The following is a 25,188-nucleotide window of genomic DNA, read 5'->3' as shown; positions in this document are numbered from 1 at the left end:
CACAGATTCATATCTGACTTGTTGTTCTGAATTCCATTTGTGTATTGATAGTGTTCTTTCTGCACTGATCCCCAATGTCATGAGAAACACACATAAAAGAGACAACTTGCACAATCAAAATATATTTTCCATCCTGGCTCTCAGATGGAAAGAACTGGCATTCTATTGTGGTGTGCAGACATTTATTAAAGGATTTGAGTCATACCCCCTTGAGATACATAGGTAATCACAGCATCTGTTAGTGCATTTGATTTGTGCAATTTTGAACAATACATGTATACCACTGAGATGTCAGATACTGATAATAGTGCAATAACAACAGAGAACAACCGCTTCGGAACAGACTGATTGGACATTCACATTGAGCAGACCCTTCTTTCAAATGTTGAAACAAAAATAACAGGGATTGTTGCTCTCTGATTGAGAACAGTCCTGTTTGTCCCTATTGAACGCACGCCAGGACTTCGAGCGTGAAATTCAACAGAGAGCTACACAGCTTAAGTCTGAGGTATTGGTACATAATTTTTACTTCATCATCTTAGGCCAAAATAAACATGATCGTAAATATAACGTCCATAGTTCAAGTTCAATATTAGCATCCTTATTACATAGCTACATCTCTTCGACATACATTTAGTGCATGACTGATTTGGTCAATTGATTGTTTTTCACTCTAGTACTTGTTGTATGCTTTCAAGTCAAGTACTGATTACTTGGTCACAATTAATATTTAGCTTCTCTTTCAAGTGGACCCAAACAACTCCTATAAGTTATGCAGGTGGGTAAGTCAAACAGAACAGGGAATGCGCCTTTCACAGTTGGAATGAAATCCGCATAAAAATGGGTCGTTCTTGAATTGAGATGGCATTCCTTTTTTTTTTTTTATACGTTCTTCTGTATTGCACCTGATAGTACCCAAATACATTTAAAGGTGAAATTTGCAGAAATCGTTCCGCCATTTCCTGTTTGCTAACGTTCTAATAGTTTAAGTAATTTCAGTTTGTGACAAAACAAGCAAGTGTAGTGTAGAAAATCATTGTACCATCTAAACCGCTTTGAGATATCTTTTCCATAACGAAATATATTTCATGTTCAGCTGTTTGAAGCTGGTGTACAAAACCCAAAGTAAAAGATGCAAAAACAAAACTTAAGAACGGGAAGCATAGAATTAGTGCACATAGAACAGATCTACCGCTTTTTTGACTTGCTTTCAATGAGAACGCCAAATCTATAACTCACAATTCTACGTGAATTTGGTCAGGTCACCCAAAAGCTTACTACTGCAGCTTTAAATAAATATAAATACAAATGAGGTCAATTTTTTTCAAAATGCCAGGCCCACATCCCACCGCAATTCAACGACCCAAACAATACTAATCACAAGGTAATGTTAACAATATTAATAAGCAATGGAAGATCACCATCACCAGCACTGCGGGAGCTAGTCCTAATACATCCAGAAACACTGGGGCTGTGTCTCAATAGTTTAAACAATATAGCTTATTTTCCATATCTCCTTTCCTTGTGTCCTTCCCTCTATGATCACTGATCTGGCTGGACACGATAGGTTGAAGGAACATCAGTTGTAATGAAGGAGATGAGGAAAGGAAGCCATTTCAGAGTATTAAGACACAGCCAGCTAGTGCCTTAGCGTAGAACCACACAGCAGCTAAAATGCCCTGACACACAGTGCTTAATCAGTAAACAGGACTTCAACACTACTGAACAAAAACAGTACAAATTAAATCACACCACACTCTACTGCAAGCAGCAGTGATGACACACAGGGATGATACCCACACAGAGACACACAGACAAATTATAAACACTTCTCTTTAGCCTTTACGCTGCCTGTGCATTCATTTAAGTGTTCAAATACAATGTACCTATAGACAACAAGTGACATTATAGGCCCAGCATAGGCTAGTGTGCTGGGGGTTGGGAATGGGGCTTATTATGTATGTTTGGTCCAATACATTATACACACACACAAACACAGCTGGTGGGGGTCAGGAGGGAGTGCTGGTGGTTGTGGGTAGTGTAGTCTTCTACTGGACGTTGACAACAGTATCGTGGATAGACTCGGCCACATAGTCGATGTTCTTAGTGGTCAGACCACACATGTTGATACGACCGCTGGCCATTAGGTAGATACTCCTCTCCTTGATCATGTACTCCACTTGTTTAGCTGGACAGAGAGAGGGAGAGAAAATATAAAAAGGTATGACATCACAAATATTATATTTTCAGAACGTACAATATACTATCGGTGTGAAAGGAGAGTTAAAGAAGAGAGGATATTTCTGTGCCAGTGTGCTGTGAACATGTGTATACTGAGTAGAACCGCCCCCCCCCGTTCAGTTAAGGCATCAGTGAGCCTTAGCGTCAGTGTTCTCTACGCTGGGAAGCTGTTTCCTGGTTCTAACAGCTTTTTGAAGCTCTCAGGAAGACAGCACAGCACAGAGGAGTTTAATGTTGATCCAGGAAGTTACTTCACACAAACAGTAATGAGGATGTGCTCAGCGGACTGGTGAAGCTAAACATAGCTGGGTGGTGAGTGTATGTGTGTGTGCTTACGGTTGAGGCCAGTGAAGCTGAACATGCCGATCTGCTGTGTGATGTGGTTCCATGTTCCTGGTGTTTCCAGAGCCTGCAGTTTAGCCTGGAGTGAAGCCCTCATCAACAACACACGGTCTGCCATGGTCTTCACATTATCCTTCCTACAACAGAGAGACAGGGAGACCGAGAGAGAAAGAGAGAGAGACAGGGATAGACGGAGAGACAGGGTTAGACGGAGAGACAGGGTTAGACGGAGAAACAGGGTTAGACGGAGAAACAGGGTTAGAGGGGGAGGAAGGGAGGATATAGATCAACGTTTTGACCACTCATGTATAATTGTTGGACGTGCATACACTACTTTTGTACTGTCTGTGTGTGTACCCACCATTCAGCAAAGAGTTCAGGTGTGTTGAGTGTGATGGCGACCAGCCTAGCACCCTGGGAGGGAGGGTTGGACCAGGTTACCCTGACAATCTTCTCCATCTGAGACAGAACTCTCTTCAGGTTGTCAGAATCACGAGCTACAATAGTCAGGTTCCCCACACGCTCATCTGCCAGCACACAGAACATTTATTTCAGGGTTCCCTTATGCATTATGTACATATATTACATTTGAAATGTGTGTGTGAGTGTTATGTGTGAAAGGTGGGAGTAGGAATACATTGATTGGTTTCATATGTTTCAATGCATCTTACAGTGTGTTTGTGAGTGCGTGTGTGCTCATCTTGGCAGATTTAGTTTTAATCTTAAAATACCTTTTTAGTCATAGTCAAATTTTTGTCCTTTCATCCGTTAGTTTTAGTTATTATCAGTCGACTAAAAGTCAAAACAATTTTAGTCACAGCCAAATGAGTCACATATTTTTTAAGATATTTTTTATTTAACCTTTATTTAACTAAGTCAGTTAAGAACAAATTCTTATTTACAATGACGGACTACCCCGGGCAAACCCTAACGACTCTGGGCCAATTGTGCGCCGCCCTATGGGACTCCCAATCATGGCCGGTTGTGATACAGCCTAGAATCAAACCAGGGTCTGTAGTGACGCCTCTAACCCGGAAGCTTATAAGAAATCCTGCTATGCCCTCCGACGAACCATCAAACAGGCAAAGCGCCAATACAGGGCTAAGATTGAATCGTACTACGCGGGCTCCGACGCTCGTCTTATGTGGCAGGGCTTGCAAACTATTACAGACTACAAAGGGAAGCACAGCAGCGAGCTGTACAGTGACACGAGCCTACCAGACTAGCTAAATCACTTCTATGCTCGCTTCGAGGCAAGCAACACTGAGGCATGCATGAGAGAACCAGCTGTTCCGGACGACTGTGTGATCACGCTCTCCGTAGCCGAGGTTAGTAAGAACTTTAAACAGGTCAACATTCACAAGGCCACGGGGCCAGACGGATTACCAGGACGTGTGCTCCGGGCATGTACTGACCAAATGGCAGGTGTCTTCACTGACATATTCAACATGTCCCTGATTGAGTCTGTGATACCAACATGTTTCAAGCAGACCACCATAGTCCCTGTGCCCAAGAACACTAAGGAAACCTGCCTAAATGACTACAGACGCGTAGCACTCACGTCCATAGCCATGAAGTGCTTTGAAAGGCTGGTCATGGCTCACATCAACACCATTATCCCAGAAACCCTAGATCCACTCCAATTTGCATAACGCCCAAACAGATCCATAGATGATGCAATCTCTATTGCACTCCACACTGCCCTTTCCCACCTGGACAAAAGGAACACCTACGTGAGAATGCTGTTCATTGACTACAGCTCAGAGTTCAACACCATAGTGCCCTCAAAGCACATCACTAAGCTAAGGATCCTGGGACTAAACACCTGGACTTCCTGACAGGCCGCCCCCAGGTGGTGAGGGTAGATAGCAACACATCTGCCACGCTGATCTTCAACACTGGAGCCCCTCAGGGGTGCGTGCTCAGTCCCCTCCTGTACTTCCTGTTCACCCACGACTGCGTGGCCAGGCACAACTCCAACACCGTCATTAAGTTTGCAGATGACACAACAGTGTCACCGACAACGATGAGACAGCCTATAGGGAGGATGTCAGAGACCTGGCCGGGTGGTGCCAGAATAACAACCTATCCCTCAACGTAACCAAGACTAAGGAGATGATTGTGGACTACAGCAAATGGAGGACCGAGCACGCCCCCATTCTCATCGACGGGGCTGCAGGGGAGCAGGTTGAGAGTGTCAAGTTCCTTGGTGTCCACATCACCAACAAACTAGAATGGACCAAACACATCAAGACAGTCGTAAAGAGGGCATGACAAAGCCTATTCCCCCTAAGGAAACTAAAAAGATTTGGCATGGGTCCTCAGATCCTCAAAAGGTTCTACAGCTGCAACATCGAGAGCATCCTGACTGGTTGCATCACTGCCTGGTATGGCAACTGCTCGGCCTCCGACCACAAGGCACTACAGTGAATAGTGCGTAAAGCCCAGTACATCACAGGGGCTAAGTTGCCTGTCATCCAGGAGGTGTCAGAGGAAGGCCCTAAAAATTGTCAAAGACTCCAGCCACCCCAGCCATAGACTGTTCTCTCTACTACCGCATGGCAAGCGGCACCGGAGCGCCAAGTCTAGGACAAAAAGGCTTCTCAACAGTTTTTACCCCCAAGCCATAAGACTCCTGAACAGGTAATCAAATGGCTACCCGGACTATTTGCATTGTGTTTGTGTACCCCCCAACCCCTCTTTTACGCTGCTGCTACTCTCTGTTTATCATATATGCAGAGTTACTTTAACTATAAATTCATTTACAGTTGAAGTCGGAAGTTTACATACACTTAGGTTGGAGTCATTGAAACTCATTTTTCAAACACTCCACAAATTTCTTGTTAACAAACTATAGCTTTGGCAAGTCGGTTAGGACATCTACTTTGTGCATGACACAAGTAATTTTTCCAACAATTGTTAACAGACAGATTATTTCACTTATAATTCACTGTATCACAATTCCAGTGGGTCAGAAGTTTACATACAATAAGTTGACTGTGCCTTTAAACAGCTTGGAAAATTCCAGAAAATTATGTTATGGTTTTAGAAGCTTCTGATAGGCTAATTAACATAATTTGAGTCAATTGGAGGTGTACCTGTGGATGTATTTCAAGGCCTACTTTCAAACTCAGTGCCTCTTTGCTTGACATCATGGGAAAATCAAAAGAAATCAGCCAAGACCTGGTTCATCCTTGGGAGCAATTTCCAAATGCCTGAAGGTACCACGTTCATCTGTACAAACAATAGTATGCAAGTATAAACACCATGGGACCATGAGGCTGTCATACCACTCAGAAAGGAGACGCGTTCGGTCTCCTACATTTCACATTCTTAAAATAAAGTGGTGATCCTAGCTGACCTAAAACAGGGAATTTTTACTAGGATTAAATGTCAGGAATTGTGAAAAACTGAGTTTAAATATATTTGGCTAAGGTGTATGTATACTTCCGACTTCAACTGTACATGTACATACTACCTCAATTAGCCCGACTAACCGGTGCCTATATATAGCCTCGCTACTGTTGTTATTCACTGTCTTTTTACTGTTGTTTTTTATTTCTTTACTTATCTATTGTTCACCTAATACCTATTTTTTACATAACAATTACACTGTTGGTTAGGGCCTGTAAGTAAGCATTTCACTGTAAGGTGTATTCGGCGCACATGACAAATAAACTTTGATTTGATTTGAGCCCACATAATATTTTTTTATATATTTTTTTATGAATATTTAGGCTACCTTTACCAGATAGCTTTGTCCAACTAGGCCTACTATCCCTTCCTATACCTTAGCTGGCAACATTGATATTGTGGCAGATTGTTACCAATGCCAGCCATAATTAACCATATAGGTCATAAAGCCTATAGGTTAAACAATTTACATCTCAGATTTTCTCCCCATCGTAACCGTCAAGGGTGTTAAATAACAATGGTTTCCTTGAAAGGGGGAGAATTTGAGCTTTCCAAAAATGCCAGAAGTATTACTGCAATCCTAATATTCAACAAATGGCATTTGTTTTTCCCATAGGAAAATAGCAACCGCAACTCGCATTTGAGTACTGTGGCGCGAGAGCGGCAACACGGATGAATAAATAACAGCTCACATGGGAAAACAGTCTACATGAAAGTAGGAGAGAGAGTAAACATTATTGTTTCTAGTTGAGGTTAGCCTAGTTACAAGTGAAGTGTCCTGGCTTCGCATCAGTTCAGAAGATTGACGAGTGACTGAAGTGACTGCCTGGGAGCTGTGTGGGAGAGCCAGACAGATCAGCTCACGGCAAGTGAAGAAGTTCATTCTGCCAATGAGAGGATTGCATGAAATATTCTGCATGCACGCATGCTTAGGATTGAACAAAACAGATGAAAAGGAGCTTCATGTCAAATTAAATGTCCATTAGTCTCATGTGGAATTCTCATCTCGTCACATTTCCATCGACTAAAATTAAAAGTAATTTGTAAGTTATAGTTTTTTCCAGGGCATCTCGTCTCGTTATAGTCATAGTTTTAGTCAGGAAAAATAGGTAGTTGACAAGTATTTTTCTTCATAGTTATTGTTGACAAAATTAACACTGGTGTGTGTGTGTGAGTGTGTCTCTCACTGTAGAGGCCAAAGTTCTTGGAGAAGGACTGGGCACAGAACATCTCAAAGCCCTGTGTTACAAAGTAGCGCACGGCCCAGGCATCCTTATCCAGACAGCCTGATGCAAAGCCCTGGTACGCTGAGTCAAAGAACACAAACAGCTTCCTCCTCTGGAGAGAGAAAATAAAAATAGAGAAATATTAAAACCTCCAGGAGAAAAAAAAAATTACATACAAAAAAAGCATTTGTTTTTTAAAATATATACTTTTTTACAAAAGTTGCGCATGTACACACACACACAGTGTGTGTCTTACTATACTTTTTGGGAACCAACAATTGATTCCATTCAAAATCCTATTTTCACTAACCCCTAACACTAAACCTAACTCTAACCCCTAAAACAGTATTTTTACAAATAGCCTTTTTATTTGGTTTACTATTCCTGTGAGGACCTCTGGTACTCACAAGTATAGTAAAACGTGCACACACACACAGTCTTACCTTCATGACCTCAGCCACCTGCATCCACTCTACGTGTGTAGGGTCTGTGCCGGTGGGGTTGTGGGCGCACGCGTGCAAAACAAAGATGGAGTGCTTTGGTGCACTCTGGGACAGGGGTCAAAGGTCAATGTTAGTCTACAGGACAGACAAATTACATATTGTGTACTGGGAGTTGATGCACCAAGTTGGTATCGCTAGAAAGCCAAACCTATCCTCTTTTCAACAGTGTGTAAAAAGCTAATTTACTATCTACGTTGACATGAGCAGTTAAGATATTCAATATTCACTATTGTGAGGTAAACTCAGAGTTCGGGAGATGGTCTGGTCTCCATGTCAACACCACCAGTTCAGAGGTCAGCGTCTCACCTCCAGGTCGCCTAACAAACCGTCCAGATCCAGACCCCGCTTTTCTGCGTCCCAGTACTTATAGGGACGGATGTCCTCGAACCCGGCGTTGGCAAACACAGCATTGTGGTTCTCTAGAAACAAACAGTAGAGGAGATTTCACAACACTTTTCTCTAATAGAGGAGTCTTTCTTTGAATGCTTCATGTGTCTTTTGAGGCCTGCTTTGTAACATTAGCTGACATTGTTACAAAGATTAAGTCCAGCATGTTAAAAAGTAACATGTTGGACTTAATCACCTACAGTGCCTTTGGAAAGTATTCAGACCCCTTGACTTTTTCCACATTTTGTTACGTTACAGCCTTATTGTAAAATTGATTAAATAACAAAACTTCTCAGCAATCTACACACAATACCCCATAATGACAAAGCAAAAACAGGTTTATTAAAAATAAAAAACAGAAACACCTTATTTACATAAGTATTCTGAACCTTTGCTATGAGACTCGAAATTGAGCTCAGGTTGATCCTGTTCCACTGATCCTCTTTGAGATGTTTCTACAACTTGATTGAGGTCCACCTGTGGTCAATTCAATTGATTGGATATGATTTGGAAAGGCACACACCTGTCTATATAATGTCCCACAGTTGACAGTGCATGTCAGAGCAAAACCCAAGCCATGAGGTTGAAAGAATTGTCCGTAGAGCTCGTAGACAGGATTGTGCCGAGGCACAGACCTGGGGAAGGGTACCAAAAACATTCTGCAGCATTGAAGGTCCACAAGAACACAGTGGCCTCTATCATTCTTAAATGGGAGAAGTTTGGAACCACCAAGACCACCAAGGCCAAACTGAGCAAAAGGGGGAGAAGGGCCTTGGTCAGGGAGGTGACCAAGAACCCGATGGTCACTCTGACAGCGCTCCAGAGTTCCTCTGTGGAGACGGGAGAACCTTCCAAAAGGACAACCATTTCTGCAGCACTCCACCAATCAGGCCTTTATGGTAGAGTGGCAAGACAGAAGCCACTCCTCATTAACCTGTTGGGTCTAGGGGGCAGCATTTGCACGTCTGGATAAAAAAAATGTACCCGATTTAATCTGGTTACTAATCCTACCCAGTAACTAGAATATGCATATACTTATTATATATGGATAGAAAACACTCTAAAGTTTCCAAAACTGTTTGAATGGTGTCTGTGAGTATAACAGAACTCATTTGGCAGGCAAAACCCTGAGACATTTTCTGACAGGAAGTGGATACCTGATGTGTTGTATTGACTTTAAACCTATCCCATTGAAAAACACAGGGGTTTAGGAATATTTTGGCACTTCCTATTGCTTCCACTAGATGTCACCAGCCTTTACAAAGTGTTTTGAGTCTTCTGGAGGGAGATCTGACCGAACAAGAGCCATGGAACGGTGATGTCCCATTAGACACCTGGCGCGCTACTTCATGTTGGGTACCCTCGTTCCAATACGTTATAAAAGACTATGCATTCGTCCACCTTGAATATTATTCATGTTCTGGTTAAAAAAGGCCCTAATGATTTATGCTATACAACGTTTGACATGTTTGAACGAACGGAAATATATTTTTTCCCCTCGTTCATGACGAGAAGTCCGGCTGGCTTACATCATGTGCTAACGAGACGGAGATTTTTGGACATAAATGATGAGCTTTTTTGAACAAAACTACATTCGTTATGGACCTGTGATACCTGGAAGTGACATCTGATGAAGAGAATCAAAGGTAATGGATTATTTACATAGTATTTTCGATTTTAGATCTCCCCAACATGACGTCTAGTCTGTATCGCAACGCGTATTTTTCTGGGCACAGTGCTCAGATTATTGCAAAGTGTGATTTCCCAGTAAGGTTATTTTTAAATCTGGCAAGTTGATTGCGTTCAAAAGATGTAAATCTATAATTCTTTAAATGACAATATAATATTTTACCAATGTTTTCTAATTTTAATTATTTAATTTGTGACGCTGACTTGACTGCCGGTTATTGGAGGGAAACGATTTCCTCAACATCAATGCCATAGTAAAACGCTGTTTTTGGATATAAATATCAACTTGATAGAACTAAAAATGCATGCATTGTCTAACATAATGTCCTAGGAGTGTCATCTGATGGAGATTGTAAAAGGTTAGTGTATCATTTTAGCTGGTTTTATGGTTTTGGTGACCCTGTCTTTGACTTGACAAAACATTACACACAACTCTTGTAAATGTACTGTCCTAACATACTCTAAATTTATGCTTTCGCCGTAAAACCTTTTTGAAATCGTAAAACGTGGTTAGATTAAGGAGATGTTTATCTTTCAAATGGTGTAACATAGTTGTATTTTTGAAAAATTTGAATTTTGACATTTATTTGGATTCAAATTTGCCGCTCTTGAAATGCACCTGCTGTTGATGGAGTGCACCACGGGTGGCACGCTAGCGTCCCACCTAGCCCCAAGAGGTTAAAAGGCATATGACAGCCCACTTGGTGTTTGCCAAAAGGCACCTAAAGACTCTCAGACCATGAGAAATAAGATTCTCTGGTCTGATGAAACCAAGATTGAACTATTTGGCCTGAATACCAAGTGTCACGCCTGGAGGAAACCTGGCACCATCCCTACGGTGAAGCATGGTGGTGGCAGCATCATGCTGTGGTGATGTTTTTAAGCGGCAGGGACTGGGAGACTAGTCAGGATCAAGGCAAAGATGAACAGAGCAATGTACGGATAGATCCTTGATGAAAACCTGCTCCAGAGCGCTCAAGACCTCAGACTGGGGCAAAGTTTCAACTTCCAACAGGACAACAACCCTAAGCACACAGCTAAGACAATGATGCAGGAGTGGCCTCGGGACAAGTCTCTAAATGTCCTTGAGTGGCCCAGCCAGAGCCCAGACTTGAACCCGATCGAACATCTCTGAAGAGACCTGAAAATAGCTGTGCTGCAACGCTCCCGAATGGCAGGGTCTCCCGAGTGGCGCAGCGGTCTAAGGCACTGCATCTCAGTGCTAGTGGCATCACTACAGACCCTGGTTCGATTACAGGCTGTATCACAACTGGCCGTGATTGGGAATCCCATAGGGCAAATGTCATGACTTCCGCCAAAGTTGGTCCCTCTCCTTGACGAGTGGAAGACGGCATTCAGTGCCACCTCAGGGCACTATGAGTACCTCGTCATGCCGTACGGGTTGATGAATGCGCCATCAGTCTTCCAAGCCTTTGTAGATGAGATTTTCAGGGACCTGCACGGGCAGGGTGTAGTGGTGTATATGGATGACATTCTGATATACTCCGCTGCATGCGCCGCTGCATGCGCCGCTGCACGCGCCGAGCATGTGTCCCTGGTGCGCAGGGTGCTTGATCACCTGTTGGAGCATGACCTGTACGTCAAGGCTGAGAAATGCTTGTTTTTCCAGCAATCTGTCTCCTTCCTAGGGTATCGCATTTCCACCTCAGGGGTGGAGATGGAAAGTGACCGCATTTCAGTCGCGCGTAATTGGCCGACTCCCACCATGGTAAAGGAGGTGCAGCGGTTCTTAGGGTTTGCCAACTACTACCGGAGGTTTTGGTCAGGTAGTGGCTCCCATTACCTCACTGCTGAAGGGGGGCCCGGTGCGTTTGCGGTGGTCGGCTGAGGCGGACAGGGCTTTTAGTCACCTGAGGGCTCTGTTTACCTCGGCTCCCGTGCTGGCCCATCCGGATCCCTCTTTGGCGTTCATAGTGGAGGTGGACGTGTCCGAGGCTGGGATAGGAGCGGTGCTCTCTCAGCGCTCGGGTACGTCACCGAGGCTGCGCCCCTGTGCCTTCTTCTCGAAGAAGCTCAGCCCGGCGGAGCGAAACTATGACATGGGGGACCAAGAGCTGTTGGCTGTCGTCAAGGCCTTGAAGGAGTGGAAACATTGGCTTGAGGGGGTTTATGTTTCCTCCTGCTCGGGGTGCGCCCAGTGGAAGGCTCCTAGGCACCTGCCCAGAAGTAAGCTACACCCCTTACCCATTCCACAGCGGCCGTGGTCGCACCTGTCGGTGGATTATCTGACTGTTCTTCCACTCTCACAGGGTAACACCGCGATCCTGGTCGTTGTGGATCGTTTCTCTAAGTCCTGTCGTCTCCTCCCTCTGCCCAGTCTCCCTACGGACCTACAGACTGCGGAGGCCTTGTTTACACACGTCTTCTGGCACTACGGGGTGCCTGAGGATATAGTGTCTGATCGGGGTCCCCAGTTCACGTCTAGGGTGTGGAAGGCGTTCATGGAATGTCTGGGGGTCTTGATCAGCCTTACTTCAGGGTTTCACCCCGAGAGTAATGGGCAGGTGGAGAGAGTGAACCAGGATGTGGGTAGGTTTCTGCGGTCCTATTGCCAGGACCGGCCGGGGGAGTGGGCGACGTTCATGCCCTGGGCCAAGATGGCACAGAACTCGCTCCGCCACTCCTCCACTAAATTCTCTCCCTTCCAGTGCGTACTGGGGTACCAGCCGGTTCTGGCGCCTTGGCATCAGAGTCAGGCCGAGGTTCTTGCGGTGGACGACTGGTTCAGGTGCGCGGAGGAGACATGGGAAGCCGTCCGTGTCCACCTTCAGCAGGCCATGACGCGCCAAAAGGAGAACGCAGATCGCCACTGCCTGCCCTGCCGGAAGCTGAGTCTGCGGTTTGTGGGACCATTTAAAGTCCTGAGGAGAGTGAACGAGGTTTGTTATAGGTTACAGCTTCCACCCGATTACCGTATTAACCCCTCGTTCCATGTGTCTCTCCTCAGGCCGATGGTGGCTGGCCCGCTCCAGGAGTCTGAGGTGCGGGAGGTTCCTCCGCCCCCTCTGGACATTGGGAGGGCCCCGGCGTACTCTGTTCGTTCCATACTGGATTCGAGGCGTTGGGCGAGGGGCCTTCAGTATCTCGTGGAGTGGGAGGGGTACGGTCCGGAGGAGAGGTGCTGGGTTCCGGTCGAGGACGTGTTGGACCCTTCAATGCTGCAGGAGTTCCACCGTCTTTGTCCGGATCACCCTGCACCTCGCCCTCCGGGTCGTCCCCGAGGCCGGTGTCGACGCGCAGCTGGAGACGCGCGTCAAGGGGGGGGGGGGGGTACTGTCACGACTTCCGCCAAAGTTGGTCCCTCTCCTTGTTCAGGCGGCGTTCGGCGGTCGACGTCACCGACCTTCTAGCCATCGCCGATCCACTTTTCATTTTCCATGTGTTTTGTCTTATCTTCCATCACACCTGGTTCCAATTCCATCAATTACATGTTATGTATTTAACCCTCTGTTCCCCCCATGTCCTTGTCCGTAATTGTTTGTTGTAGTGCTTGTGCACGGTATGCTGGTATTTTACCGGGTTTTGTTTGACCCATTTATTGTATTGTTCTGTTGACGGTGGTTTATAGTTATTAAACACAACCGTTGTAAATCCGTTTCCGCTCTCCTGCGCCTGACTTCTCTGCCGCCAGTAGCATCGCATTACAGCGAAGCACAATTGGCCCAGCGTCGTCCGGGTTTGGCCGGGGTAGGCCATCATTGTAAATAAGAATTTGTTCTTAACTGACTTGCCAGGTTAAAGGTTAAATAAAAATGTTATCAAAAAAAAGAATCCCCATCCGACCTGACAGAGCTTGAGAGGATCTGCAGAGAAGAATGGGAGAAACTCCCCAAATACAGGTGTGCCAAGCTTGTAGCGTCATACCCAAAAAGACTCGATGCTGTAATCGCTGACAGAGGTGCTTCAACAAAGTACAGAGTAAAGGGTCTGAATACTTATGTAAATGTGATATTTCAGTTTAGTATTTTTTATAAATTAGCAAAAATTTCTAAAAAACTGTTTTTGCTTTGTCCTTATGAGAAGGGGGAAAAAAACGATCCATTTTAGAATAAGGCTGTAACGTAACAAAATGTGGAAAAAGGTCAAGGGGTCTGAATACTTTCCCAAGGCACTGTATATAGTCACCTATTAATTAACTATGAAGAGGACTATTTAGCAGTATAAGGTCTAGATAAGATAACAACAACGAAAAGTTTATATCTTATTTGAGGACATTCATACAGCCCTGAATCAGCCGTACAAGCAGAGATGTAAACAGGTGTTTTTGTGTTGTCATTCCTGTGTGCATGTGTGTGTGTGTGTGTACCCCAGGTAGGCGCTGAGACATAGACAGGTGTTTTTGTGTTGTCATTCCCGTTGTACCAGCGTCTGAGAAACTCTGCCCCCATCTTCAAAGCACCTGTACCCCCCAGACACTGCACTGCTCCCACCTGACAGAGAGAGACAGGAAGCGAGAGAGCGAGAGAGAGATAGGGGGGAGAGGGTGAGGGTGAGGGTGAGGGGAGGGAGAGCGAGAGAGGGTGACCGAGAGAGAGAGACAGTTGAGAGAGGGGTAGAGAGAAGGTGGTGGCTGATACACACTAAGTAAGTGACTTGATAACTACTTAGGAGCAATGTAGCGCACCAGTACAAATTTAAATACATACCTTTAAATTCAGCTCAATATCTGCATAATCACGCACACATGCACACAACACAACTCCCCTAACACATTCACACTTCATAAACTACCCTACCCTGTTCTCCTGGATGGCAGGGCTGTCTTCTCCCAGGGCGATCTTGGATGCAGAGGACCTAAACTCAGGCAGACCCAGAATGGCCAGGTACTCATGGTTCAGACTGTTGTCCGCTACGATGATCTTCTCCACCTTCTTAACCACGGGCAGCACCCAGGGCTGGCCCTCATCTGTCCTGTAGGCTGTAGGGAAGAGACAAGCTAGCTACAGCAGGTGAGGGGGGATACAGTGTTTCCAATATATGGGCCTGATATAGCCTATATATTGATATATACTGCTCAAAAAAATAAAGGGAACACTTAAACAACACAATGTAACTCCAAGTCAATCACACTTCTGTGAAATCAAACTGTCCACTTAGGAAGCAACACTGATTGACAATACATTTCTCATGCTGTTGTGAAAATGGAATAGACAACAGGTGGAAATTATAGGCAATAAGCAAGACACCCCCAATAAAGGAGTGGTTCTGCAGGTGGAGACCACAGACCACTTCTCAGTTCCTATGCTTCCTGGCTGATGTTTTGGTCACTTTTGAATGCTGGCGGTGCTTTCACTCTAGTGGTAGCATGAGACCGAGTCTACAACCCACACAAGTGGCTCAGGTAGTGCAGCTCATCCAGGATGGCACATCAATGCAAGCTGTGGCAAGAAGGTTTGCTGTGTCTGTCAGCGTAGTGTCCAGAGCATGGAGGCGCTACCAGGAGACAGGCCAGTACATCAGGAGACGTGGAGGAGGCCGTAGGAGGGCAACAACCCAGCAGCAGGACCGCTACCTCCGCCTTTGTGCAAGGAGGAGCAGGAGAAGCACTGCCAGAGCCCTGCAAAATGACCTCCAGCAGGCCACAAATGTGCATGTGTCTGCTCAAACAATCAGAAACAGACTCCATGAGGGTGGTATGAGGGCCCGCGTCCACAGGTGGGGGTTGTGCTTACAGCCCAACACCGTGCAGGACGTTTGGCATTTGCCAGAGAACACCAAGATTGGCAAATTCGCCACTGACGCCCTGTGCTCTTCACAGATGAAAGCAGGTTCACACTGAGCACGTGACAGACGTGACAGAGTCTGGAGATGCCGTGGAAAACGTTCTGCTGCCTGCAACATCCTCCAGCATGACCGGTTTGGCAGTGGGTCAATCATGGTGTGGGGTGGCATTTCTTTGGGGGGCCGCACAGCCCTCCATGTGCTCGCCAGAGGTAGCCTGACTACCATTAGGTACCGAGATGAGATCCTCAGACCCCTTGTGAGACCATATGCTGGTGCGGTTGGCCCTGGGTTCCTCCTAATGCAAGACAATGCTAGACCTCATGTGGCTGGAGTGTGTCAGCAGTTCCTGCAAGAGGAAGGCATTGATGCTATGGACTGGCCCGCCCGTTCCCCAGACCTGAATCCAATTGAGCACATCTGGGACATCATGTCTCGCTCCATCCACCAACGCCACGTTGCACCACAGACTGTCCAGGAGTTGGCGGATGCTTTAGTCCAGGTCTGGGAGGAGATCCCTCAGGAGACCATCCGCCACCTCATCAGGAGCATGCCCAGGCGTTGTAGGGAGGTCATACAGGCACGTGGATGCCACACACACTACTGAGCCTCATTTTGACTTGTTTTAAGGACATTACATCAAAGTTGGATCAGCCTGTAGTGTGGTTTTCCACTTTAATTTTGAGTGTGACTCCAAATCCAGACCTCCATGGGTTGATAAATTGGATTTCCATTGAATATTTTGGTGTGATTTTGTTGTCAGCACATTCAACTATGTAAAGAAAAAAGTATTTAATAAGATTATTTCTTTCAATCAGATGTAGGATGTGTTGTTTAAGTGTTCCCTTTATTTTTTTGAGCAGTGTATGTTTTACCAGTTAAGTTTGTTTTACGGTGCAAATGTTGCAGTAGCCCATTTCTGGCCCTATGGCTCTCTCTCCAGCTGGCATTACTGCCTTGGTGAGCAACCCACTCAAGAGAGGAAGGTGCCAATGAACAATGAACACTGACAACCTGAGGAGAGTTCTAACTCAGATGGAAATGTCACAAACACTCTCACCTGCGCTCTACTACACTAGAAGCTTTACTTATCTGCAAGATCCAAGTAGACTAATATGTAATTAGGCCTACCGTATGTCTCATCGACATGAAAAAATACTATAGTATACTATGGTATTAATATTATAGTGTTCACTGTAGTGTTTTCGCAGTCTTTACTGTAGTATTTACAGTTTACTACAGTATTTAAACGGTATACTATAGTATTTCATGTAGTGTTTTTACGGATTGTATAATACTGTAGTATTTAGTACTGTAGTGTTTTTGCGGACTTTAGTATACTGTAGTATTTACTGTAATGTTTTAACAGCCTGTAGTATACTGTCGTTTTTGCAGGCATTACTGTAGTATTTACTATAGCATTTTTATTTTATTATCTTTGACATCAAAGTGCAGGCTTTGTCCCTGAGGAAACCTACTGGAGAAAAACCTGTGTAAATAAGGTATATCTGTTTTAGTTATTTGTAATACATTTGCAAAAAAATCCTAGAAACCTGTTTTTGCTTTGTCATTATTGGGTATTGTGTGTAGATTGATGAGGAAAATTTTAATTTAATCAATTTTAGAATAAGGCTGTACAGTGCCTTGCAAAAGTATTCATCCCCCTTGGCGTTTTTTCTATTTTGTTGCATTACAACCTGTAATTTAAATCGATTTTTATTTAGATTTCATGTAATGGACATACACAAAATAGTCCAAATTGGTGAAGTGAAATGAAAATAATAACTTGCTATGAAGCCCCTAAATAAGATCTGGTGCAACCAGAAGTCACATAATTAGTAAAATAATGTCCACTTGTGTGCAATCTAAGTGTCACATGATCGGTCACATGATCTCAGTATATATACACCTGCTCTGAAAGGCCCCAGAGTCTGCAACCCCACTAAGCAAGGGGCACCATCAAACAAGCGGCACCATGAAGACCAAGGAGCTCTCCAAACAGCTCAGGGACAAAGTTGTGGAAGTACAGATCAGGGTTGGGTTATAAGAAAATACCCGAAACTTTGAACATTCCACGGAGCACCATTAAATCCATTATTAAAAAATGGAAAGAATACGGCACCACAACAAACCTTCCAAGAGAGGGCCGCCCACCAAAACTCAAGGACCAGGCAATGAGGGCATTAATCAGAGAGGCAACAAAGAGACCAAAGATGACCCTGAAGGAGCTGCAAAGCTCCACGGCAGAGATTGGAGTATCTGTCCATAGGACCACTTTAAGCCGTACACTCCACAGAGCTGGGCTTTAAGGAAGAGTGCCCAGAAAAAAGCCATTGCTTAAAGAAAAAAATAAGCAAACACGTTTGGTGTTCGCCAAAAGGCATGTGGGAGACTCCCCAAACATATTGGAGAAACTACTCTGGTCAGATGAGACTCAAATTGAGCTTTTTGACCATCAAGGAAAACACTATGTCTGGTGCAAACCCAACACCTCTCATCACCCCGAGAACACCATCCCCCACAGTGAAGCATGGTGGTGGCAGCATCATGCTGTGGGGATGTTTTTCATCGGCAGGGACTGGGAAACTGGTCAGAATTGAAGGAATGATAGATGACGCTAAATACAGGGAAATTCTTGAGGGAAACCTGTTTCAGTTTTCCAGAGATTTGAGACTGGGACGGAGGTTCACCTTCCAGCAGGACAATGACCCTAAGCATACTGCTAAAGCAACACTCGAGTGGTTTAAGGGGAAACATTAAAATGTCTTGTAATGGCCTAGTCAAAGCCCAGACCTCAATGCAATTGAGAATCTGTGGTATGACTTTGATTAATGTACACCAGCAGAACCCATCCCACTTGAAGGAACTGGAGCAGTTTTGCCTTGAAAAATGGGCAAAAATCCCAGTGACTAGATGTGCCAAGCTTATAGAGACATACCCCAAGAGACTTGCAGCTGTAATTGCTGCAAAAGGTGTCTCTACAAAGTATTGATTTTGGGGGGTGAATAGTTATGCACGCTCAATTTCTTATTTCTTGTTTGTTTCACAATAAAACATTTTGCATCTTCAAAGTGATAGGCATGTTGTGTAAATCAAATGATACAAACCCCCCAAAAATACATTTCAATTCCAGGTTGTAACACAGAACCCAAACCAGCTGTGCTCGTGCGCTATTGTGCATACATTTATTTTGTCCCCCTACACCAAACGCGATCACGACACGCAGGTTAAAATATCAAAACAAACTCTGAACCAATGACATTAATTTGGGGACAGGTCAAAAAGCATTAAACATGTATGACAATTTAGCTAGTTAGCTTGCAATTGCTAGCTAATTTGTCCTATTTAGCTAGCTTGCTGTTGCTAGCTAATTTGTCCTAGGATATAAACATTGAGTTGTTATTTTACCTGAAATGCACAAGGTCCTCTACTCCGACAATTAATCCACACATAAAACAGCCAACCGAATCGTTTCTAGTCATCTCTCCTCCTTCCAGGCTTTTTCATCTTTGAACTTATATGGTGATTGGCATCTACACTTTCATAGTATTACCACGACAACCGGCAAAACATTTCGTCTTTCAATCACCCACGTGGGTATAACCAATGAGGAGATGGCACGTGGGTACCTGCTTCTATAAACCAATGAGGAGATGGGAGAGGCAGGACTTGCAGCGCGATCTGCGTCAGAAATAGAAAGGAGTTCTATTTTAGCCCTTGGCATCGCTGACGCTTGTTGGCATCGCTGACGCTCGTTGGCGTGCACGAGCAGTGTGGGTACAATAATTGAATAACATGGATTTCTAAATATATTTTGCGGCGCGCGCGACGTGTCTGGTCTGGTCAGCATGTAAGGCAACAAATTAGGAAAAATGCCAAGGGGGGTGAATACTTTCGCAAGCCACTGTAACGTAACAAAATGTGAAAAAAGTCAAGGGGTCTGAATGCACTGTATACTTTCCGAATGCACTGTATAGTATTCTACAGAAGTAGTTCCCAAACTGTGGGGGCGCAAAGGGTCGGAACTCAGTCCGGCTTTCAATTTACTACTGAAAGTTGTAATAGTAGAATGCTCAAGGAGCAATTTCATTGGGTAGTGCATCAGCAGTTTTCCTCAAGTCATGGCAGACCTTAGAGAGCTACAGTTGAAGTCGGAAGTTTACATACACCTTAGCCAAGTACATTTAAACAAATTTTTCACAATTCCTGACATTTAATCCTAGTAAATATTCCCTGTTTCAGGTCAGTTAGGATCACCACTTTATTTTAAGAACGTGAAATGTCAGAATAACAGTAGAGAGAATTATTTATTTCATCACATTCCCAGAGGGTCAGAAGTTTACATACCCTCAATTAGTATTTGGTAGCATTGCCTTTAAATTGTTTAACTTGGGTCAAACACTTCGGGTTGCCTTCCACAAGCTTCCCACATTTACATTTAAGTCATTTAGCAGACGCTCTTATCCAGAGCGACTTACAAATTGGTGCATTCACCTTATGATATCCAGTGGAACAACCACTTACAATAGTGCATCTAAATCTTTTAAGGGGGGGGGTTATTCCTCCTGACAGAGCTGGTGTAACTGAGTCAGGTTTGTATGCCTCCTTGCTCGCACAAGCATTTTCAGTTCTGCCCACAAATTCTCTATAGGATTGAGGTCAGGGCTTTGTAATGGCCACCTTGACTTTGTTGTCCTTAAGCCATTTTGCCACAACTTTGGAAGTATGCGTGGGGTCATTGTCCATTTGGAAGACCCATTTGCGACCAAGCTTTAACTTCCTGATTGATGTCTTGAGATGATGTTTCAATATATCCACATAATTTTCCATCCTCATGATGCTATCTATTTTGTGAAGTACACCAGTCCCTCCTTCAGCAAAGCACCCACACAACATGATGCTGCCACCCCCGTGCTTTACAGTAGGGATGGTGTTCTTCGGCTTGCAAGTCTTCCCCTTTTCCTCCAAACATAACGATGGTCATTATGGCAAACAGTTCTATTTTTGTTTCATCAGACCAGAGGACATTTCTCCAAAAAGTATGATCTTTGTCCCCATGTGCAGTTGCAAATCGTAGACTGGCTTTTTTTATGGCGGTTTTGGAGCAGTGGCTTCTTCCTTGCTGAGCGGCCTTTCAGGTTATGTCGATATAGGACTCGTTTTACTGTGGATATAGATACTTTTGTACCTGTTTCCTCCAGCATCTTCACAAGGTCCTTTGCTGCTGATCCATCCTCAGTATTCTCCTATCACAGCTATTAAACTCTGTAACTGTTTTAAAGTCACCATTGGCCTCATAGTGAAAATACCTAAGCGGTTTATTCCCCTCTGGCAACTAAGTTAGAATGAAGCCTGTATCTTTGTAGTGACAGTGTGTATTGATACACCATCCAAAGCGTAATTAATAACTTCACCATGCTCAAAGGGATATTCAATATCTTTTTTTTATATGTTTTTATCCATCTATCAATAGGTGCTCTTCTTTGCGAGGCATTGGCAAACCTCCCTGGTCTTTGTGGTTGAATCTGTGCTTGAAATTCACTGCTCGACTGAGAGACCTTACAGATAATTGTATGGGCGGGGTACAGAGATGAGGTAAACACTATTATTGCACACAGAGTGAGTCCATACAACTTATTATGTGAATTGTTAAGCAACCTTTTACTTCTGAACTTATTTAGGCATGCCATAACAAAGGGGTTGAATACTTATTGACTCAAGACATTTCAGCTTTTCATTTTTGATTAATTTCTAAAAAGATGATTCTACTTTGACATTATGGGGCATTGTGTGTACATTTTTTTTTTTTTTTAAATGTAAGCCATTTTAAATTCAGGCTGTAACACAACTAAATGTGGAAAAAGTCAAGGGGTATAAATACTTTCTGAAAGAACTGTAGTGTTCCAATAGGACCCTAATCCACCGCAGTTTTTCCATCTCTTATGAATTGTTAATGGAGGGTTTAACACCATGTAACAACAGAGCTTTGGCCAGTTCTCTGGCGTAGCTCTGCTCACATGTAGCGCAATGCAAATCCTTTAGTCCGGAGAGGCCAAGCAAGCAGTCACAGACCCCACATAGAGATTTCAGCCTTTGCGCTGCAGTGTTAAATAATAATACAACACTCCATACAAAGATCCAGTCAGAAGAACGGTAATGTGTGAGTGCACTGCACTGTGTGACTAAATGGAAATTTGGGTTGTGTGACAATAAGAAAGGGGAGGGACGGGGGTGTATTCTGTCTACAGTCTCTCATAGGAGGATCGTAGAGAGAGTGAATGGGAGTGAATTACTCTATGATTACGGTCAATTTATCTTAACTTACAGTGATATGACCATGACTCATTGATCTCCAGCTACAACTACCGGCATGTTCCAGTCTGTTCCAGTCCTCCTTACTGCAGTGACAGAGCCACTTCTTTGGATGACTGCCAACGACAGGTTATATAGGCCTTGCTAGGCTATCTACGGATTCTGAACAATCAGCACAGAAAGCAAAGGACATGATGCTAGCCTGATTGATTGGTTTGGTGAAAAGGTTTCAACACATAGAACAGATCCAGTCTGTCACAACATTGAGGGAGAATGCAAAAAGGTGACACTTTACTTGACACCCTCTGTCATAAAACGTTATGACACAGTCAAACATGTCATAAAAACTTACATAACTTGCCATAACCTGTTATAATATGGTCATAACACTGTCATGACATATATTTAGACTTGTTGTGACATATATTGCATACTTTTATGGCTGGTTATGACACCTACATAAGAGTGTCAAACCCCACATCCTACCACACAAGGTAAAGCATTCCATTACACCACAACTTGTGTCAACAGTATGATTCTGTTATATAAAAATAAAAAATTGACCATGTTAAATTATCTTTGCAATTGCGCAAACATTGATGTCAGACATGCGCCTACCTCAATGCTCTGCTGATGATGACTGGGATGAATGAGGGGCAGATTTCAGGAGCAGGACAAGACATCCTCTTTTTGACTGATGACTCTTTTTGATGGTGACTGATATAAGGGCATGTACGTGATAGGCCTACCTGGCTTATATGATTATGAGGGTCATAATGCTTCTTGACAGTTTTATAAAGTGTATTTTCTTAGTGCAAGCAAAGTGATACTAGATGGTCATAATGGTTCTTGACAGTGTCATAAGTGTATTTTCTTAGTCCAAGTACATTAACACAGGATGGTCATAATGCTTCATGACAGTGTCATTAAATGTATTTTCTACAAGTTAATAAAAATTACGATGAAAAAAACATGACTGTAAAGAATTTATTACAACAAAAACAACGGATTTAAGTGACAAACTTTCAAATGAAAGGAAACTTCTTGGCAGGGAAAAAACTCATTTGAATAAATGTAGGTTCTGACACTCTTATGTAGGTGTCATAACCACTCTTATGTAGGTGTCATAACCAGCCATAAAATAACGCAATTGGTCACAACAGGTGTTGCTTTATATTATATATATACTATATATATATATATGCAATGACAGTGTTATGACCATATTATGACATGTTATGACAAGTTATGTCAGCTGTTATGACATGGTTATGACCGTCTTATGACACTGGGTGTCAAGTGAAGTGTTACCCAGTTTTCAAACAGGGCCCTGCAACACAACATTTCAGAATTTCAGATGATGGACTAGTTATAAAGGATTAGCTATGGTATACTAAGCCATCATTGTAAATAACATTTTATTCTTAACTGACTTGCCTAGTTAAATAAAGATTAAATAAAATTAAAAAATAAAAGACTAGTAAATTAGCTACTAACGTTAGCTAGCTAGTTAGCCACGGTTGAACGGTTCGCTAGTAAATGAACTATGCGATTATTAATGCTGCAGGAAATCGGACAGGCAGCAGGTGCATTGTTATCGCAGTGGAACTCTGTGATCCAAATGTTAGCTAGCTTGTTTACTTCATCCCAGCGATTGACGCACCATCATCCCTTACCTCCAACTCCGAGGTTCACCTTCTTGGGGTTCGCGTCCTCTTTAAAATCATTCGACAGCTTGAATACAGCCACTGGGGTGGCTTGGGGAACCTCACCGAATAACGACATAATGATGAATATTACCAAGGAGGGGTGTTAGACAAAACGGTAAACAACCCGGGCGCAGACCGCTGTGTAAAGTGCTGCAGGACGAGATAGGAAAATACTTTCACCTTCAACTTGGATGGATTTGAGGTCGTCCCTAGTTAACACAGCCACAAAGTCATAAACCCCGCCTATTTCTACAATTGCGCTTCTCAATACAATTTGATTTTAAACCTAAACCTAACATTAACCCTAACCACACTGATAACAATTGCCTAACCCTAACCTTAATGAAGTCCAAATATATAATTTTTGTTATAATTTTTACGACATAGCCAATTTTGACTTTGTGGCTTTGCCATCTAGTGGAAAACGTGGATTTGGCCAATTGAGAATGAATGGAGAATGGGTGTGAAAGATTTCACCAATAGAAATCGAAAGCAAGCAGTTGACCCAAAAATCAGCCAATCCTAGCAACGATCGAACGGGGTCAAGGGGTGCAACATTGTGACGTTGTTTACAGCTGGCGCCAATGACTAGCCTCCATTGGAGATTGACAAATTACTATGCAAATCTCGGTCGCTGAATATGAAAGAGCGCCGTTGTGAGGCATTGGGATTTCCCTGCAAAATTTGTCTGACATCTAATAAATAGCCTACATGTTATTGCAATACCAGTAGTTATGCAGAGATTCCAAAGCCTCATAACATCCATAGTTAAGCATTCTGCCTATAACACTGCAACAACTTTACTATGGATCTAAAACTATGGCTACCCTCTTGTTAAAATCTCCACATCTCTACACTTTAGTTACCTGATTGTCTATTCTCTAAACAGGCAACTGAATACATTTTATCATTTGTATTTCAATCAAAGATATTTACTGTTACAATCTATAAAAATGTTATATTGAACACCCCAATTTCTTTTAAATCACATTTCTATCAACCACAAGGTGGCACCCTAGGCTTGTTAGTCATGATCTACCATGATTTCTGCCCTGTATAGAAGTTGACCAGAGATCACCCTCCCCTCATCCTATATATTGTCCCAGGGACATCATACATTAGGGAACCCTAAACTGACCATAGATCAGTGTTAAAGTAACTTCCCAGTGTCTCCAGATTTTTATGAAATATGACCTATAATTACTTACAATATGAGTGAAATAGTTTTCCTTACAAAAAATGGTAATTAAGTATGTTAAAAAGCAGCTTTTCTGTGTTGGAGGGGTGTGGGCCTACCCCATCAATAGAATGATGTGGACATATAACTGTCATTAAAAATATGAACGCTCGCAGACCGCTGATTGGCCAGCTCATCCTCCTCTAGACCGCTGACTGGCCAACTCATCCTCAGGGAGATTAATGGCAACTTCTTCAACTGACGAGAAAAAATATATTCCTCGTTTGACCAAGTAGGCTACCTACCATGTTTAGACTGAACTACAAGCATCAAGTGCAGGTAAGCTATTGTAGTAGACCTTAAAACCTGTTGAGGACAGACGTTCCGCTAGCGGAACCCCGTTCCGCCAGCGGGACCCCTAGCCAACAGCCAATGGGATAGCAGGG

The 25,188-nt window shown here is 43.5% G+C and overlaps 1 protein-coding gene across 1 annotated transcript; it reads right to left on the bottom strand.

The window, feature by feature from the left end:
* Positions 1–168: 168 nt before the first annotated feature.
* got1 (glutamic-oxaloacetic transaminase 1) lies at positions 169–23,696 on the bottom strand. Its single transcript, NM_001141739.1, is given in 9 exon segments — positions 169–2,188; positions 2,578–2,720; positions 2,945–3,110; positions 7,185–7,335; positions 7,667–7,771; positions 8,033–8,145; positions 14,130–14,253; positions 14,560–14,741; positions 23,533–23,696. Coding segments are annotated over 9 exon segments (1,233 nt in total). The 5' UTR covers positions 23,642–23,696; the 3' UTR covers positions 169–2,048.
* Positions 23,697–25,188: the final 1,492 nt, after the last annotated feature.

Source organism: Salmo salar, chromosome 01, assembly GCF_965601325.2.
Source record: "Salmo salar chromosome 01, fSalSal1, whole genome shotgun sequence".
In the NCBI taxonomy this organism is placed as follows: domain Eukaryota; kingdom Metazoa; phylum Chordata; class Actinopteri; order Salmoniformes; family Salmonidae; genus Salmo; species Salmo salar.
This window is presented reverse-complemented; position numbering and strand designations above follow the sequence as displayed.